At 46.4% G+C, this 17,442-nt stretch overlaps 2 protein-coding genes and 1 long non-coding RNA gene across 5 annotated transcripts in view; 2 read left to right on the forward strand and 1 right to left on the reverse strand.

Moving 5' to 3' along the window:
- Positions 1–729: 729 nt before the first annotated feature.
- On the forward strand, positions 730–3,909 carry LOC307204340. Its single transcript, XR_013833611.1, has 2 exons — positions 730–836; positions 3,717–3,909. It is a non-coding gene; the product is annotated as an uncharacterized lncRNA (long non-coding RNA).
- Positions 3,910–5,598: 1,689 nt separating this feature from the next.
- Positions 5,599–9,316, reverse strand: PEX12 (peroxisomal biogenesis factor 12). Of its 2 annotated transcripts, none has more exons than XM_079955794.1 (4): positions 9,220–9,316; positions 8,499–8,664; positions 7,261–7,823; positions 5,599–6,102 (listed from the first exon to the last, which is right to left on the reverse strand). In XM_079955794.1, exons 2-4 carry the CDS (start codon positions 8,622–8,624, stop codon positions 5,703–5,705), a joined length of 1,089 nt encoding a protein of 362 aa, XP_079811920.1. In that variant the 5' UTR covers positions 8,625–8,664; positions 9,220–9,316; the 3' UTR covers positions 5,599–5,702. The 2 variants fall into 2 exon arrangements, with proteins under 2 accessions (XP_079811920.1, XP_079811921.1); XM_079955795.1 differs by having other exon boundaries at positions 8,499–8,632; positions 9,220–9,296.
- Positions 9,317–9,741: 425 nt separating this feature from the next.
- The window catches only part of AP2B1 (adaptor related protein complex 2 subunit beta 1), a 63,604-nt gene continuing 55,903 nt past the window's right edge, over positions 9,742–17,442 (forward strand). Inside the window, exons 1-4 of one of the 2 annotated variants that reach the window (XM_079955510.1) lie at positions 9,742–9,989; positions 14,492–14,549; positions 15,548–15,653; positions 17,145–17,280. In XM_079955510.1, coding sequence (XP_079811636.1) covers positions 14,513–14,549; positions 15,548–15,653; positions 17,145–17,280 — 279 coding nt within the window. In that variant the 5' untranslated portion in view covers positions 9,742–9,989; positions 14,492–14,512. The remainder of the gene's footprint in view (positions 9,990–14,491; positions 14,550–15,547; positions 15,654–17,144; positions 17,281–17,442) is intronic. The other variant, XM_079955509.1, reaches the window with a different exon arrangement.

The raw sequence follows: 17,442 nt of genomic DNA on the forward strand, positions 1-17,442 counted from the left end.
TTACGCAGCTTTTCTGTATGTGGTGGAATATATCCAACCATTATCATTATCACAATTGCACTTATTAGTCACTTTTTTCACAAAATATCAATTCAAAGCAACTTGCAGTATCATGCAAAAATAAAAATCTTCCCAGAGCTGAAATGAAATAAAAGCTAAAAACATTGATGCGCATGAAAAGCTGCATTAACAAATCCACCCCACTTAGAGGCCACAATGTCAAGCAGGTTAAAAATTTGGCTCAAAAGTGTTTTGTTGCCTGGCACCTACATTTAGTCAGTGATGGCTCCAAGCATACCAGTGAAAAGACCTATTCTCATGTTGCTACCATCCAGATCTCACTGAGGGCCCTTTGAGGATGAATGCAGGTTCTGGGTAGGTATATATGGGGAGAGGCAGTCCTTGAGGCATTGAGGACCTGAACTTGGCAGCAGTAGCCCCGTGAGGTCCTAGTCTAACTATCCACCACTCCATACCTGGTCTCTTACTTTCTTAAATCTTACCATCCCTGGCTACTAGCCTTACTGGCTGGGGCGAATGGGATTAGGAGTCCATCAACATCTGGCGAGCCACATACGGCCCCCACCATTATGAATCATAGAGCGAATGGGGAGGGCTCTCGTTTTGCAGAGTGTCTTTGTGCTGCGTTTGGCAGCCTTCGCATGGGAGCCCGAAGTGCGGCACGCGCGCCTATCCCGCTCGTTCCCTCCTTCCTCTACAGCTGTCACCTGAGCTGTCGGGGAGCTGCCATTGGCTGAGAGGAGAATGGAAGGCTGAAGCCGCGGAAGCCACCTTTAGTTTGGGAGCAAGATGGCGGCGAGGAAACTGAGCGGGAAGTAAGTGTTGCTTTAAACGTGCATTTAAACGGCATAACTCGCACCCCAAAGTTCCACCCTTATTCCTGTATGTTGTTAACCGGTAGCATGGCAATCCTCTGCTTTTCCACTTAGAAGTAAGCTTCGTTTGGTTTAATGGTTGCTTTCTCCTAGGTAAGGGAGGCTAAAATTTGCCTGTGTGTGTCTCCTCGGAAGTAAGCCCCGTTGAATGCACTAGGACCTACTCCCAGACAAGGAAGTGTCGGATTTTAGCCTGTGAAAGCCCCACTAAATTCAGTCTCCCCATTGCATTGCAGCGGGTTGGACTGGATGGTTCTTAGAGATCCCTTCCAACTCTGCAATCTATATTTCAGTAGCGCAGTCAGAAAGTCCAACGGCTTATTTCGTTTTATTGGTCTGCTGCAGCTTCGTTTCAGATACCTTGCTTTAGAATGATAGTTTTCATAACGCCTTTGGGACTGGTTGTATTTTCATTCCTACCTAATGATCCTAGGGGTCCCGTGGGTGGAAGAGAGAGAGCGCAAATGGAAAGAGAAAGAAGATGTTCTGTGGTAGACTTAGCTGAGTGTAGGTCAGTTCCAGTTGCACTGCAAATCCTATGAAGGTGTGTGCAATTTAAATCTGTGCATTTTTCACTGCAAAAGGTTGCGAGGCACTGATTGGGGGTGTGCTATTTATGGCCTAAGGCAGTGTTTCCCAAACTTGTGCCTCCAGCTGTTTTCGGACTACAATTCCCATCATCCCTGACCACTGGTCTTGCTAGCTAAGGTTGATGGGAGTTGTAGTCCAAAAACAGCTGGAGGCACAAGGTTGGGAAACACTGGCCTAAGGCACTGTGGGAACAGGATGCTGGACTAGAAGGGCTCCGTTTTAGCCTGATCAGCTACCGGGCTCTTCTTTTGTTCTTATAATTGTCTAGCCATAGCATTTAACCTTTCTGGGGGAAATCCAGCAAGTTGTTTTTTTAAAAACAACAACAAACCAACCCTCTTTTACAGTATCTCAGCAATGCATTTACAGTGTGGAGCACCCTGAGAGTCAGCCCTGTTTCAGAGCCAAGCTGAGGAATCCTGCAGACACTTCTTAAGTTATTAAGGCCCGGATTTAACTAGGGATGTAGAATGCTGCTTCATTGTGAACCAGACCATGTGGCAGTTGCTGTCCAGGATTTTAAGCAGGGTTCTCTCTTGTCCTGATCTGGAGATGCTGGGGATTGAACCTGAAACCTCCTCCACAGCCCCGGGGTTGCCTGTAAGATATGCCAGAGGCAATGATGAGTGAAGTATAGTCTGACCTGGTATTGCCACAGCTTCTGGTTTGGCTCTGACCAGGACATGATCACGTAATCTTCTCTCTGAGCAGATTTTGGCTGTCTGCATGCAGGTGATCTCCTCTCCTTGGCGGTGGTTGGGATCTTATCGATCTCTTAAGGTTAACCCCATCAGTACTAACTTGGAGTTGTGATAGGAGTTCTGTTAAATTACTGCTGGAAACAGTAAACCAGGACTGGGCAGAAGGTGGATTGGAATCCACCTTGGATGCCCCTTTGGATCAAGATGGAGGACTGAACCTTTAAAAACTTTCAAAGGTGCACTGATTTATTTTGGCTTCTAAGAATTCCTGAGCGATGTTGGGATGAGGCTGCTAACAAATAATACATGTGTTCAGGATTGCAACTTTCCAGATATGTAAACTGTTCAAAGTGGCTTTTGCAAATGCAAAAATCCCACTGCTCAATGTGGCTTTTGTAATGGAGGTTGCTGATATCAAAACAGAACACCTTAATGTTGTCTGGGAGTTAAGTCCAATTGAATTTACTCCAGAGGAGCTATACAATCTGGAGAATTAGCATGTAGTGATTGCAGTGTGGAGTGGGGAGGGCAGAAAGTTTTGAATTAAAATGTCCAATGTCCTACATGATCTGGTGGTTTTTTTTCCATGTCTAAGCAAAAAAAAAATTATACTGGCAATCCTAAACATGCATCTTTACTTCACACTAAATCATGGGGCCTGCTGCCTAGTAAGTGGATCTAGGGTTGCATGTCTGCTATGCCATTTTTGCAGGTTTTGTGAATATTTCTCTTTTCCTGTGGTCAAAAGTATTTAAATGGAAATATTTGATTTGCAAGGGTGGGACATTTAGCAAAACACACTAATTGTGAATTAAATGTTATAAGTAAAAAAAAAAAAAGATCAGAACTTTTATTGGAAATTATTTTTATTGGAATTCTGAGTAAATTTTATTGGAATTCTAAGAAAATATTTTAAGGAATCTAAATATTTTAAGAACCTGCAGTTGTAAATACGGTGTTTTCAGGGTCAAGGAATCTGAAAACCCCGGATGATTTATACATTTTTGTATATAAAAAACCGAGTCTATGACCTCGGAGAGACCAGGGTTCAAATCCCTGCTCAGCCATGAAGCTCACTGGTTGACCTTGGGCAGTGCCTGCCTCTCAGCCTAACCTACCTCACAGGGTTGTTGTAGGGCTTCAGGAAGAGGAGACCCATGTATACCACCTTGAGTTCCATGGAGAAATGCAATGAATAAACATAGTGCATAACTTTATCTCAACATAGCTCAACCATCATTTTATGATAGAGTTTGTCCCCACCCCACCCCACCCCCCGGTGACGGCTAAACTTTTATTTGCGAATTGTCATATCCAACCTTTCCTGTAACCTGATACCCTCCAAACATTTTGGACTACAACTCCCATGAACCGGAAGGGCAAGGCTGGGGTTGAGGAAGAGTCCAAAATGGCGGTGGTGGCTTGGGATGATGGGAATTGTAGTGTAAAACATTATTTGTCTTATATGTTTTTTGGATCGCATTTGCTTGAACGTTTTAACAGGGACCTCTGTTTCCATATCTTGCAGGTAATGGTCTTCTGCTCCTGTTGACGCATAGAAAAGGAAGGTAGTGATGATGATGATGTGGGAGGTTCACCCACCAAGTGCTACGCTTCTGAAGGGGAGCCCTTGGAGGAGAATCCCTCCTAGCAGAGTCCTGCTCTGACCCCCGCCCTCCCTCACCAGATATTAAGAACATCTCCTGCAATGGGACACAAAAGCGTCGTTTGCCATAGTTTATGGTGGGGCTGACCAACAAGGCGCTTCCATGGTATTGCTGAGTTACTTGCCACACTAGCTGGGGCCGAGGGGAGCTGCAGTCAACAGTTGGCCATCCTAGGGCCCATCTGCACTGTGCATTTAAAGTAGTGTCATAGCCCTTTAAACAGCCGTGCTTTCCTCCAAAGTACCCTGGGAGCGGTGGCTTACTAAGGCTGCAGAGAGTTGCTAGGAGTCCCTGCTTCCCCTTACAAAGCTCCAGTTTCCTTGGGAAGAGGCATTGATAAACCAAAAGTTGGAGCTACATGAGGGGAATAGGGATCCCCTAAGACAGGCATGGCCAAACTTGGCCCTCCAGCTGTTTTTGGCCTACAGCTCCCATCATCCCTAGCTAACACGCTCAGTGGTCAGGGATGATGGGAATTGTAGTCCCCAAACAGCTGGAGGGCCAAGTTTGGCCATGCCTGCCCTAAGACCTCTCCGCACTCTTGCTCCAGCATCTAGAGGGACACAGGTTGTGCGTTCCTCTGGTGCTCACCAGAGCCAGGCCCTGACTTCTGAGACTTCTCTCGTTGGGGCTTCTCCAGCTCCTTGGCTAAAACAGCAGTTTCACCATGCAGCTCTCCACCAACTCTCATCTGCAGCACCTGTTCTATCAGGCTGCTGGGGGCAGATGGGAATGAAGGGGCTCTACATCCAACTACTGAAAGCTCCTCTTCCCATTGGAAGCTTTCTGTCCAGCTGATCATGGTGAGAAACCTGCGACTAAGACAAGTGTGCTTTCCCACCCTATTCCCTCCTAAACCCCTTTCCTTTTGTGTCACGTCTTTTATATTACAAGTCAGCAGGCAGGGAACTGTCTTACCAGTAAACTCTGCTGAGAGCTTTTTTTTTTGGCTAAAGAGCAGAATATATATATATATGTATATAACCTAAAACAATAAATTGTTTTCTCTCTTGACCAAATTGGATGTTGTGAATCAAACTTAGCAAGCACGTTTTTTCCCTTTATGTAAGTAGCAGCTGGGGGAAGCCAAAGCAGCCTCAGGAACACAGCAGATGGTGGTAGGGAGGAAAGGGTTAATGCCCCGTAAACACTGCCCCTGGGAAGCTGTAAACAGAATTCCTTGAAATGCAAATACAGTGGCACCTTGGTGGTCAAACAATGCCACAAACCTGGAAGTTTGTGTTCCAGTTTGCGAACGTTTTTCCAGAAGCTAAATGTTCAACGCAGCTTCCGATTGAGTGCAGGAAGCTCCTGCAGCCAATCAGAAGCTGCGCCTTGGTTTCCGAACCGTTTCGGGAGACGAACAGACTCCCGGAATGGATTAAAATCAAGAACCAAGGTACTACTGTAGCAGTTTTCGATTAGATTCGTCAGGACTCTGGAAGGGACACATGGATTGATACCCATCACAGCCTAATTTGTTCCAGGGGGAAATTAGCTGAACAAAATAGCCAGTAAGAAAGTTGAGGCATACCACTCTGTGCACAGGGAGCCTTCTGGGTTCTGAAAGGAAGAAGGCAAAGCAGGCTTATCTCTCTAGTTCTCTCACTCAGCTAATCTTCCTCAGCTTCTAGGAGAAATAAGTTGAGCGAGATAACCAGAGAGTTCTCAACAGTCTGCCTGCTTTTCATACGGTACCCAAGCTCACAGAGACCACCAATAAAACGTCACGGGATGCCTGCGTAGCAGATAAATTTCATGTGTGTACAAGAGAAACACATACAAACATAATCAAGTATCCCATCCAGCCACATGGTGCCTGAGACAGAGGATGTGGGCCACCTCCGTCAGTTCTCAGGGGTGTACAGTTTGACAAGGTGCTGGAGTTCCGTGGCGTAGCCTGTGATAGGACACCGCTGGTGCTGCTTCACGTAGTTGTAGGCGCAGCGGTAGCAGAAGACGAAGCCGGAGGTGGAGAGGGCCGTGTCGTTGGCGCGGATTTTGCGGCACAGCGGGCAGACGGTCTTGAGCTTCGGCAAGAGTGGGGAGCCTGCCCTGCAGTCCAGGTGGACGGGCGGCGGAGGGGTAGGCAGAGCTGTCAGGGACTTGATGGACTCCTGGTTCTCAGACGAGTACCACCATTCCAAGAACTGGAGAAAGAAGACGCCCACAGAGAGCCCGGTGGAGAGGGAGAAAGCCAGGCCACCCAAGGCTTTTTTTGCGGCAGACTGTACCTGCCGTTTCAAGCTATGAGACACAAGACATAAAAAAGAGCACTAAGTGAAGGCATCTTCTCTGCTGCCAGCTGCCCACTATAGTCAGTATCTTGGGGCTGGATTAATGTAATGCAGTCTGTGTGGGGCTGCCCTGAGGCCTGGATCGGCGGCTCCAGCTGGTGCTGAATGCAGAGGCCAGACACCTGATGAGGACATCTGGCCGAGAAAATTTGACACTACTGCTAACTGTCTCTACCGGCTGCCCATCTGCTACGAAGCCAGTCTCAAGGCTCTTCTCTTAATTTGCAGAGTCCTGAACCACTCAGGGTTTGCCTGAACCCTTATATTCCAGCTTGATCACTGAGCTCATCTGCAGGAGCAGAGTGGGTTCCTCGAGTTAGAATCATCGAATTGTAGAGCTGGAAGGGACCCTAAGGTTCATCTGGTCCAACCCCTTGCAATGCAGGAATATGCAGCTGTTCCATACAGGGATCGATCCTGCAAGCTTGGCATTATTAGCACCATGCTCTAACCAACTGAGCTATCCGGGTTGATGAGGCTCATTTGACAACAGGAAGAAACCAAGTCTTTAGTGTCATCTGCCCAAAACTGGGGAATCTTCTATCAATGGAGATTCAGCAGGCACCTGCTGTGCCAGCTTTTCAACTGCCTGCTGAAAACTTTTCTATTCTCATATATAGGCCATTAAGGATAGAACAGTTACCTGATTTCCAATTTCAACTTCTAAAATTTGGAATTTATCGTACTGTGTTATGCACAATTAGTCTTATGGTCTTAGAATCCTAGAGTTGGAACGGACAACAAGGGTCGGCTATTCCAACCTCCTGCAATGCAGGAATCTTTTGCCCAATTGCTGTAGATTGCTCCAATATTTTGGTGTGAGGCTCTGACAGGGTCCTAGAGCCCTCCCACTTTCTTTCCAAAGCTGGAAAAACACTAGGCTTTGGGAAAGAGGTGGGATCTTGCCAGAGCCATCACACCTCCTTCCCAAAACCCAGCACCTTGTTTACCTGGCTTTGGGAAGGCAGCACAAGGGTTGCGGTTGTCAAATGTTGCTGAGGGCTGCCAAAATTGGCCGCATGCGTGCTGAACTGCCCTGGTCCAGACAGATGGTTTGGCTGTCCTTATGTCCCTTTCCGAGCTTGCCCATTTCCCCATTTCAGCTCACCTTCCTGCTGGCTGTGGGCTCCCGCTCACAGCCGCTGCCGCCTTCTCTAAGGCTCGCACATCTTCCACCGTGAGCCTGACCAGCTGGACGCCAGCCAACATCAGCATGGGCGAGTGGTGCCGGGACTTTCCCAGGACGTAGCAGAGCTGCTGGACCAGGAACCAGCCCTCCCAAGCCAAGTTCACAAAGGGGTAAGCGGCTAGGAAGGCCCTGTAGAACCGCTTCCAGGCCGACGATGGCGGGTGGATAGAGTAATCGTCCTCCTCCCGGAGACGGGAAACCAGCGCCTCCAGTTTGGTCCTCAGGTAGGGAACGAGGACCAGCAGGCAGAGGGATTTCCAGTGAGGCCTACGTGGCAACCCGGCAGTGACTGAGCTCCTCTGCCTGGGCTTGCTGCCCCCGTAACTCATCACCACTCTCTTCAAGCTGTAGAAGTTCTCAGCGAAAGAGGCGCTGCACCTTGAGAGGAAGTGATGCTGGAGGTGCAGATCCAGGAGGGCATAAATTTCGTCAAACCAGCGCCACAGGAAGCCGTAACGGCCAGGGTTGGATTCAGCCAGCACCTGGCACAAGAGAAAGCAAGGCCTAAGTAAGGGGTAGGAAGTCTCTCCCCTCCCCACCCCTGATAAGAGCTGCATTTTCTCAGGGGTAATTCTCAGCCCCAGCCAGCATGGCAGGCGCTCCTTGGGGAAGGTTGCTGTAGACAATCCTGAGCTAGATGGAACAATGGTATAAGAATTAAGAGCCCTTCTGGACCAGGTCAAAGGGCCATCGCGTCCAGTAGCCTCCCAGTGGCCAAACAGATGCCCCTTTGCAAAAGCATGCAAGCTTCCTAGGTTCTCCTGAGCTTCCGGGCTGCTTACTGAGTTATTTCACTTAACAAAATTTTTATATATTGTTTGATTGAAGCTGTTTATAAAAATATAAAGCATTAGAATTACTGACAAGCAGGTATATAAAAATATTGAATGGATGATTGAAATCAGCAGTAGCTATAGGTCAAATCTAGACATATAAAAACTGAAAATGCTTTTTTAAAAAAAAGTTTTGAAAAATATATTATAGCTCGCAATCGCCATCTAGTGTCACGTTTGTATAATGTACTTTACAATACACTTAAAACGGTTTATTTGCAGCCATCTTGGGATGGTCCCACAGGCACAAAGAAGTAGCAGTGGGCCATCCTGCTGAATACCACTCAGCAGGGTGGAATGTCGCTCATGGGGAATTTTTCTTACCTTGGCCACATGTTGCAGTGCGGGCCTTACGGCTGACATCAAGCTGTCTTGGGCAACAACCTCAAAGATGGATGGCCTGTCCTCATAGATGGAGGCAGCAGTGAGGTGAGCCCCATGTTCTGCCATGGCGTCTTCTGGAATGGAAAATCCGGATTGCTGGTGAAATCTTACGGAAAGAACAAAAATGGTTACCGCAGGCTGCTGTTAATAGGGGGCACAAAGCGTCTGGATTTGGAGGGGCATTAGGGGCATTCACCTTTCGGTGTGCAATCTGACGCCCTACTGCTTTGGACTCAGTGAAGCTTCACAAGCTTCTAGCCTTCGGAAAAGTTGAAGGCTGGGAAATTACAGCACTTGCACTTGGGAGGAGGGAGGGTGGCGTGAGGACGGTCTCAAGTTCAAGCTCCAGTGGCATCTCCAGATAGGATGGGGGGAGACTCTGGCTTGAGACGCTGGAGAGCTATTGCTGCCAGTCAGTGTGGGTAATACTGAGCTATGCAGAGCAATGGCCGGACTCTGCTTCCTGTGTCTGTGCCCCCATCACCAGCCACCCCTCGGGAAAAGGAAAGGCAAAGTGGTTGGGGCTACTCAGCCAGATGCATTATATTATTATTATTATTATTATTATTTATTATTATTACTATTATTTTATTAGAAGGAGCAGGGGTGGGCTGGGGTCTCCCTTTCCTCCCCTTCCCCGCGCTTTCCCTCTTAGCACAACCTTAGATCCTCCTGCACTCCATGGGTCTCCTTGTCTCCTGGTCCAAATGTGAGACCGGAAGTAGCTCAGGCGAAGCCTATTGTTCTAGCCTTTCTTCCTCATCTCTATGGTAAGGTAGAGTTAGGAAGGGGCTAAGGCATGAGGAATCTTATTTTGTTGCATGTTAATATACTGTATAAATAATGTATAATATAGCAAGCAACATAAATAATGATTTTTTTACAAAATAAAAAATGCGTATTGACACACACGCACAGATATATGTAACAATGAAGATTTTATTCATATATAAAATTGAACATTTTCCAGGATGTAGTAGTATGATAAGGGGGTGGAACTTCCTGCAATGGCCGGAAACCCGCTATTGCCGGTGGAGGAAAGTAAAGCGTCTCCTCCCTAGCCTTCGTCATCTCTGTGGTTCAAAACACCTTCTTTGAGAGTATAATGAGCGGCCTTTAAAAACAAAACAAAAAAACAAACAAACCAGAAACGCACAAGTGCGGTGTCAGGTATGTATATGGGCCACTCAAACCTTTCTATATCTAGGTCCCTCCGGCCGGAAGTGAGCGTGGGCCGACCTAGCCCCTCAAGTTCTGTGGCCGCGGGACGCTCTAGGCGAGAAGGCGTGGCGGGGACGGGTGGTTGGTCCTCCGAGACATCCCGGTTTCCGGCCGCCTCCCCAGCCGAGCTGCTTGTGGCTCTCCGCGGCCGTTGCTGCCCCCCCTCCCGCCGGCCAAAGAGGCTCTCAAGGACCCGCCATCCCCTTGCAGGTGAGTCGGGGGGGGGAGGGGCCCTTCGGGGTGGCCCCGCCCCTCGGGGGGAATTGGGGGGGTCTCGTAACGGGGAGGGGGGCGACGGATACTTCTGTTTGGGGCTGGGCGAGAGGAAATAGGGGAGGGGCACATCCCTTCTCCGTTCCGAAAAAAGGGGGCAGCATCCATTGGGGGAGGGGCTGCTAGGCTTGGGGGAGCCCTCTGTTGAGGGGGGAGGGCAGGAATTGGGGCTCCTTCCAAGGAGGGGCTTGAGATGAGGGGCATGCCTTTCAGGAGGGCTGGGGGGGCTGCGTGCCCCTCCCCCAGACTGGAAGGATTTTTTATCTTCCCCCTACCCCAAGGGGGGGCTGGGCTTGGCAGTAATATTATTATTGCCATTACTGCTTTTACCATTATTATTATTATTATGGAGCAAGGTGAAGGGCCTTGGCAGTGTTATTAATATTAACAACAACAACAATGTAATTTGTTTAATCATTTGTTAATCTGAGTCTTTATTTAGATTATTTGTACCCAGCCCAAAAGGTGCCCAGAGTGGCTTACCTACAGTCTGTATGTTGTGTGCAATATTGCAAGGGTAAAGTTGTCCCTGCAGTGGGGCAGCATGTGGGGGGCAAGCAACAGAGATCGTGTAGCATCCCAGTGAATGAAGAAAGGCATTCGGAGTTGGTTGTGGGGGGAGGCTGGGGAAAATGGGCTTGTTTGGAGTGAAGGAATGGGAGGACCTGAGGGAGGGGGGGAACTCCAGTGGGGTTTCTACAGTGGGGGTAGCTTGAAAAATAGGTACCCTTTCCCTTTTTACTGATGCAGGTGGAGAGAGGGAAAGTGGAAACTGGCCCTGGTCTTATGAATGGAGGCAGGGCTGGGCCAGGTCAGAGACAGCTTTCTGGGGGTGGAGAGTGTCTTGCAGGTTTGGTATAAATGGACTGAACATAAAATGAAATATTGGAGAGGGTTGAAACTGGTCGAGATTCTGGCATGGGCTGGAGGCAGATTCTGTCCTCTTTTTATCTCCCCTCCTAAACCTGCCTCTTCCTCTCCTCACTCTGCTCCCTTTTTAGGGTTTGGAAACTGGGGTGGGGTAATGTCCCCTCAATGCAAAGGCCAGTTGAATCCTTCACTTTTCCTTGTTGGGTCTCTCATCCCAAATCTTTGTAACTGGATTCAGATTTCCAGGTTGGAAGGGGCGCTCAGAGTCTGAGAGAGAGCATACCAGATCATCCTTATATCATTTAATTTGAACAGGTCCCAAACTAAACCAAAGAGGAAAGGCTTAGAGAAGACTCAAATGTTTTTCGGAGGATAGCTTCTTAACCCCCACCCCCAGTTTAGCCAGAAGGACTGGAGAAGCTCAAATTTTGGAGTGGTGGCCTGGATCTTTAACCTGGGCCAGAAATAAGACCTTTTGCCCTGGAAATCCCTCCTTTTTTGATTCTGGAAATACAGGGTGAGTCTTTTAAAAGAGTCCCCGTGGAACATGCGTATCCACAGGGCCTCTTTTAAAGGACTCACCCTGTATATGCAGAGGGAAATGCACTTTGCAGTTTCTCAGAGGGCAGTCTGTCCCTTTATACAGGCTAAGACTAGGATTTGATGAAGCCTTGGGAAGTCTATTCTGCATCCTTTATGTCAACATTTCTGAATCTTACACAAATACAGATTTGTCCTGTTACAACATGGATTTGTATGCAGGACTTCTTGGAACCCGCCCCCCCACCTTAAATTTGAATACATCAGTGACAAAATTCTGCATCAGTGTCAGATTGCAATTTTGACCCCTGGCCTTGTATCATACCTAGAGAAATAGATCAGATTTCTTCATGCTGTTATCAGAATCTTAATTTCTGGTCTTTTCTGTGCCAGGTTCACTCACCCTGTTCATTCACTCAGGCATTTTACCGGTAATTCTGCTTTAAATCCAGGTTCCTTTAAGTCTTGTAATTTTTATTAGTATTTATCTCCTTCTATTGCTTTTTGATTATTGGAATCATGGTATATATTGTACTTTTTAGCACTGTTTGTTTCTTTGTAAGCAGCCCAGGTAATATTTATATAAATTCAATTTATATAAATACAATGAACAAAAATAAATTTCCAGTAAAGGATCTGTATCTACCATATTTTTCGCCCTATAGGACACACCTAGTTTTTTTTGGGGGGGGGAAGTCAAGGAAATTTTTTTTATTTCCCCCCCCCCCCCCAGGTTTGCGCAGCCATCCCCAAGCTAGAAGAGGGAAACGGAGCGCTCCGTCTCCCTCTTCTGCCTTCAGGGACAGCCTCTCTAGCCTCTGTGGGGCAGCGGCTTGCTTCTCTCCCCCCCCCCCCGCCAGCCTCCAGATCAGGTCGGGGAATAACGGGGTGGCGGCGCTCCGCCTCCCTGCTATCCCGTGAGCTTGTGGGGCTGGCGGGGGGGAGAAGCAAGCTTGCTTCTCCCCCCCCTCCGCCAGCCTCCAGATCAGGTCGGGGAATAGTGGGGTGGCGGCACTGCGCCTCCCCGCTGTCCCCCGAGCTTTTGGGCTGCAGGCTTGTGAGCCCGCAGGACCTCCCGCCGGGATTGCAAGACTTGCGGATAGCTTCCTGAAGCCTGCATTCGCCCCATAGGACGCACACACATTTCCCCTTCATTTTTGGAGGGGAAAAACTGCGTCCTATAGGGCGAAAAATACGGTACCTCCCCTCCTCACAGTTCCCAGGAATTTGGTTTGTCGTGGTAGGTCATTAGATGCTCCCCACCTGCCAAAATCACCTTTTGGTCTATTAGATCTTGGTTCCTAGAAAAATATACTGGCACCGGTGAGGCACCCCTCCTGCTTAGACTGCTGTGGGATGGCTAGATGACTCTATGAGAGGTTTTTCATCTGTTCCTGGTTTTAAAAACTTGCTCAGGCATCCCTCCCTACTAATTTTACCCAGGGATGGGAAAACATCTGCAATCTCAAAATGCCAGGATCCTGTATTATTGTTATCAATTAGATTTCTATCTAATTTCTATCTATCTAAATTTCCCAACCCTTTCTCCCAAAGGAGCCCAGACAGCAAAACAATGCCATTAAAATAAAATCCCATTTCAGAATGCTAATAACCCCTAAACGCACTTTAAGAAATAATTACATAGCTTCACTTTGAATAATTTCAGGTTGCCTGGAACAGTATATTTTGGCCATCAAAGGCCTGGGTTCATAGGAGTGTTTTAAGATCCACCATGAGTGTTAATAACGAGGGAAAGAAATGCACCTCGCTAGAGAGGGCATTCCGCAGCTGGGGAAAACCACCACTGAAAAGGCCCTGTTATAGGTTAGCAGCAGCCGGGCAGTGCCCCCACCATCACCCACTGGCCTCACCTACTGATCAGAAATAGAAAATAGTTCTACAAATAAATGAATTACATGAATACTTCTAGGGATACAGGATAGCCTCATCCAGAAGGCAGAGATTCAGCAGGCATCCTTGCTCTTAACTCTCATGAGTTTCTCTGAAAGGTGTTTTTTTCCCCTTTTTGTGCCAATAGGCTATGCAGTTGTGTAAAATACTTTTTATTCAGCCAGTCATTTTAATTATTGTTTTGTACTACTTTGGATGACTTTTTTATTAAAAAAAGTTCCTCTCCCTACAAAATTTATACATACCGCTTGATTGTAGTAAAACTTCTAAGCGGTTTACAAACAATATTTAATTTGCCAAAAAAACCAAACAGGTAAAATTGTTTAAAAATAATTAAAATTAGTGGTGAAAGAGTTTAAAACACATCTCCTATGTGTCTGGAAAGACTTACCTCAACAGTTTCATTTTAAACAGGCAGCCTACCTCATGTCGATAGACAGGAAGCTCTGAAGTGTTGGTATGACCACACTGGAAGATCAATTTCTTACTATTTTTAAAATCATTTTTATTTAATACAAATTTTATATTGCTCTATGCCACCCTGATATTTTATGAGAGAGGGTGGTGTGTGTGTGTCTATATATGTGTGTGTGTGTGTGTGTGTGTGTATATAGGGCAGGATTTGAATACAAAAGAATGAATGAATGAATAGCATGACAGTGCCCAATCTTATGGAAAGACTGGGCAAAAAGGTGATGGATTATGGATATGGGTGGATTTCTGTGTGACGTTAGATTGACCCTTTGTGAATATAGGATTAAAAATGGAGAAACAGGATACCTCTCTCTGACAGGTGCTAGAAAAAAGCAGGAGATGTCTGTGAGAGCCGCCCGAGATCTTCCAGTGGATTTCTGTTGATAAAAGTGCTCTTAGATGGACTTTTGGTCTGACCCAGGAGAGTTTTTCTTTAATGCTTCAAATTGATAAAGTTCCCTCTTACCTAATTCTCAGAGCATCCGGAAGAGTATAAAGCCTAATTCTTAAATGTATTTTGCTAATTGTATTATGTCTGCTCTTCTCTAAAGAACTATTTTGTACCATTTTATGTAAATGTCATAGGGTATTATTATTATTATTATTATTAAGCATTAAAATGTTGCTGTATTGTTTGTTTCCAGGTGTGATAAGAACTTGAAATCATGACGGACTCCAAATATTTCACCACCAATAAAAAAGGTTAGATTCCACTCATTAATGTGATATTGCAGCTTGTTTCTAGAGACACCTGGGTTGGGGGAGGATTTGGGAATGATGCAGATGTGGTTCAAAAGCCTAGGCAGCATGCTAGATCACATGGAGGCTCTTCCTTCCATGCCACCTCTCTTCCCACTGGGTTTGAGGGAATCGCTTTGGCAGCCATCCTATAAAACCATTGCCGAGTCCAGTGTCTGCAGAATATTAGGTTTTGCTGAATCAGTCTCCATTTCAGTTCTTGGGAAATGTTCTAGATGGATTCTAAAGCAATTTTCCTGCTGTTTAGGTTGAATATAACAACAACAACAACAACAGCAACACATTTATACCCCATCCATCTGGCTGGGTTTCCCCAGAGTGGCTGGGCAGCTTCCAACAAATGATTAAAAATACATTAAAACATCAGTCGTTAAAAACTTCCCTATACAGGGCTGCCATCAGATGTCTTCTAAACGTCAGATACAGTAGTTGTTAATTTCTTTGACATCTGATGGGAGGGATTTCCACAGGGTAGGTGCCACTATCGAGAAGGCCCTCTGCCTGGTTCCCTATAACTTCGCTTCTCTCAGGGAAGGAACTGCCAGAAGGCCCTCGGAGTTGGACCTCAGTGTCCGGGCTGAACAGTGGGGGTGCAGACGCTCCTTCAGGTATACTGGGTATACTGCATGATACCTGAGCGGTGGGGAATTCCTTTTCCTGGAAGAGGGGACTATTGGTGACATTAGCCACGATGGCTATGCTCTGCCGCCACAGTTGGAGGCAGCAATGCTTTCTGAAATACCAGTTGGTGGAAGCTGCAGGAGGGCAAAATGCTGTTGTGCTTGGATCCTTGTACATTTCCCCCAGGCGTCTGCTTGGCTGCTTTGAGAAAAGGGTCCCTGGCTTGATGGGCCATTGGCCCGAACCAGCAGGAGTCACCATTATTCCATATTATTTCTGTACACTGTGGCTCTCTCTCACGGCCTCACGTTTCATTTCAGGGGAGATCTTTGAACTGAAAGCGGAGCTCAACAATGAGAAGAAGGAGAAGAGGAAAGAAGCTGTGAAGAAGGTCATTGCTGCCATGACCGTGGGGAAGGATGTCAGGTAACACTCCTATATAAATATATGATTTTTATTAAATTTTCTGTTTTACAATTTAAAGTACTCATTTTTACATCATTACGATATCAGTGACTTCGCTCCTTCTATTCCCATGGTTCATTTTACATATCATAAATCCCTGCATATTTTACAAAGACTATACCATTCAGTATTCCATTAGTGCATCCATCAAAACTTATTTACACAGTTGAATTTATCTTAATGCTGCCAGCGTTTTCAGCTGCACACAATTATTTCCCATATATTCAATAAACGTTTGCCAGTCTTCTTTAAACGTATGTTCTTCTTGTTCTTTTATTCTATATGTTAAGTCTGCAAGATGCACATATTCTGCCAACTTAAGTTGCCATTCTTCTTTGGATGGGACCTCACTCGTTTTCCATTTATGGGCTAACAAAACACGGACCACAGTAGTCTCATACATAAATAACCTTTTTGGAGACTTGGGAATTTCAGTCTGAGTTATCCCCAACAGAAAGGACTCTGGTTTTTTGGTGTTTTTTTGGAAAGTACATTTGAACATTTTTTTCAGTTCATTATGTATCATTTTCCAATATGCTTTTACCCTTCAGGTAACACTCCTTTTCCTCTCTTTCTGTCTCTGCAGTGCTGGAGCCCCCTCTAGCAGGGATGCAGGAAGCTGCATCTCTCCTCCAGCCATTGCTGCAGTCCAGCTCCCATCAGCCCCAGTGCCCTGTGCCCAGTCACTAGGGGTGAGGGGAGTTTTAGTCCAGCAACACTGGGAGAGCGGCAGGCTCCCCACCCCTGGTCTGGGACTCTTTGCTGTCATGGAGAAAGCAATCTCTGGGCATACTCAGGGGAAAATGTTCCTCCTCTAAATATTGTTGAGATTCCACCTCCCATCAGCTCCAACACATCATGGGCAGTCCAGCAAAACCAGGAGGGGCATAGGATCCCCTATTGCCAAATCCTCTAGGGCAGGTGGTAGTGGTGGTGAACCTCCAGCCTATGGGCTGAATCAGGCCGTTTTGGCCCAGCCACTCCCACCAGCTTGCAAGTCTGACCTGAGACCCCAAGTCAAGTTTCTACGCTTCAGTTTTTCCTCCGTTGGGGCCGGCCCTACTGTTAGGCAATGCAGATCTGTTTTAAAAGTGTGTTTTATGTTTTACTGCCTTTGGTAATGTTTTCTTTCGAACTGATTAAGGTCATTTTATTTGTTAAATGTGCATTCTGTAGTTGATCTCTTCTGCAGTGTTTTGTTTTGAAATCTTTTGACTTTCCTGTTAATTATGATGCTTTGACTGTATATTTCAGCAGTGTTTAATTAGATGTTTTAGTGTGTTGTTAAACCGCTTCAAGATTTATTCTTTTAAAATATAAATAAATATTACCTAAAATATAATATAATAATAATAATAATTTGCTTGGAATGTTGGAGGTCTGCTTCCAGTTTCAGGGTTCCTGCTTCAACGCTACATTCTCATCCCCTCCCTCTCTCTGTCCATCATCTAGCTCCCTTTTCCCAGATGTAGTGAACTGCATGCAGACCGACAACCTGGAGCTGAAGAAGCTGGTCTACCTGTACTTGATGAACTATGCCAAAAGCCAGCCGGATATGGCTATCATGGCAGTCAACAGTTTTGTGAAGGTAATGGGGGCAGTTGGGGAATTATGGGTGCTTTAATTTTACTACATGCCAGTAAAGTGCCAGTTGTCGTGATGGCTGGGTTGCATGCAGAAGGAACCCCTCCCCCTGATGTTATGATGACATCCTTATATGCAGCATGTCCCCTGACTGTAGGAAGAGCAA

The sequence above is a fragment of the Podarcis cretensis genome, assembly GCF_951804945.1.
Source record: "Podarcis cretensis genome assembly, chromosome: 15".
Lineage (NCBI taxonomy): Eukaryota > Metazoa > Chordata > Lepidosauria > Squamata > Lacertidae > Podarcis > Podarcis cretensis.

What these genes read in the sequence shown, in the direction of transcription:
- PEX12 (XM_079955794.1), bottom strand. Translation starts at nt 8,624, where the DNA reads ATGGCAGAACATGGGGCTCACCTCACTGCTGCCTCCATCTATGAGGAC. An exon ending in CACTGCAACATGTGGCCAAG is followed by an intron (nt 7,824 to 8,498) that starts GTAAGAAAAATT and finishes CTCTTGTGCCAG; the next exon opens with GTGCTGGCTGAATCCAACCC. An exon ending in AGCCCACAGCCAGCAGGAAG is followed by an intron (nt 6,103 to 7,260) that starts GTGAGCTGAAAT and finishes TGTGTCTCATAG; the next exon opens with CTTGAAACGGCAGGTACAGT.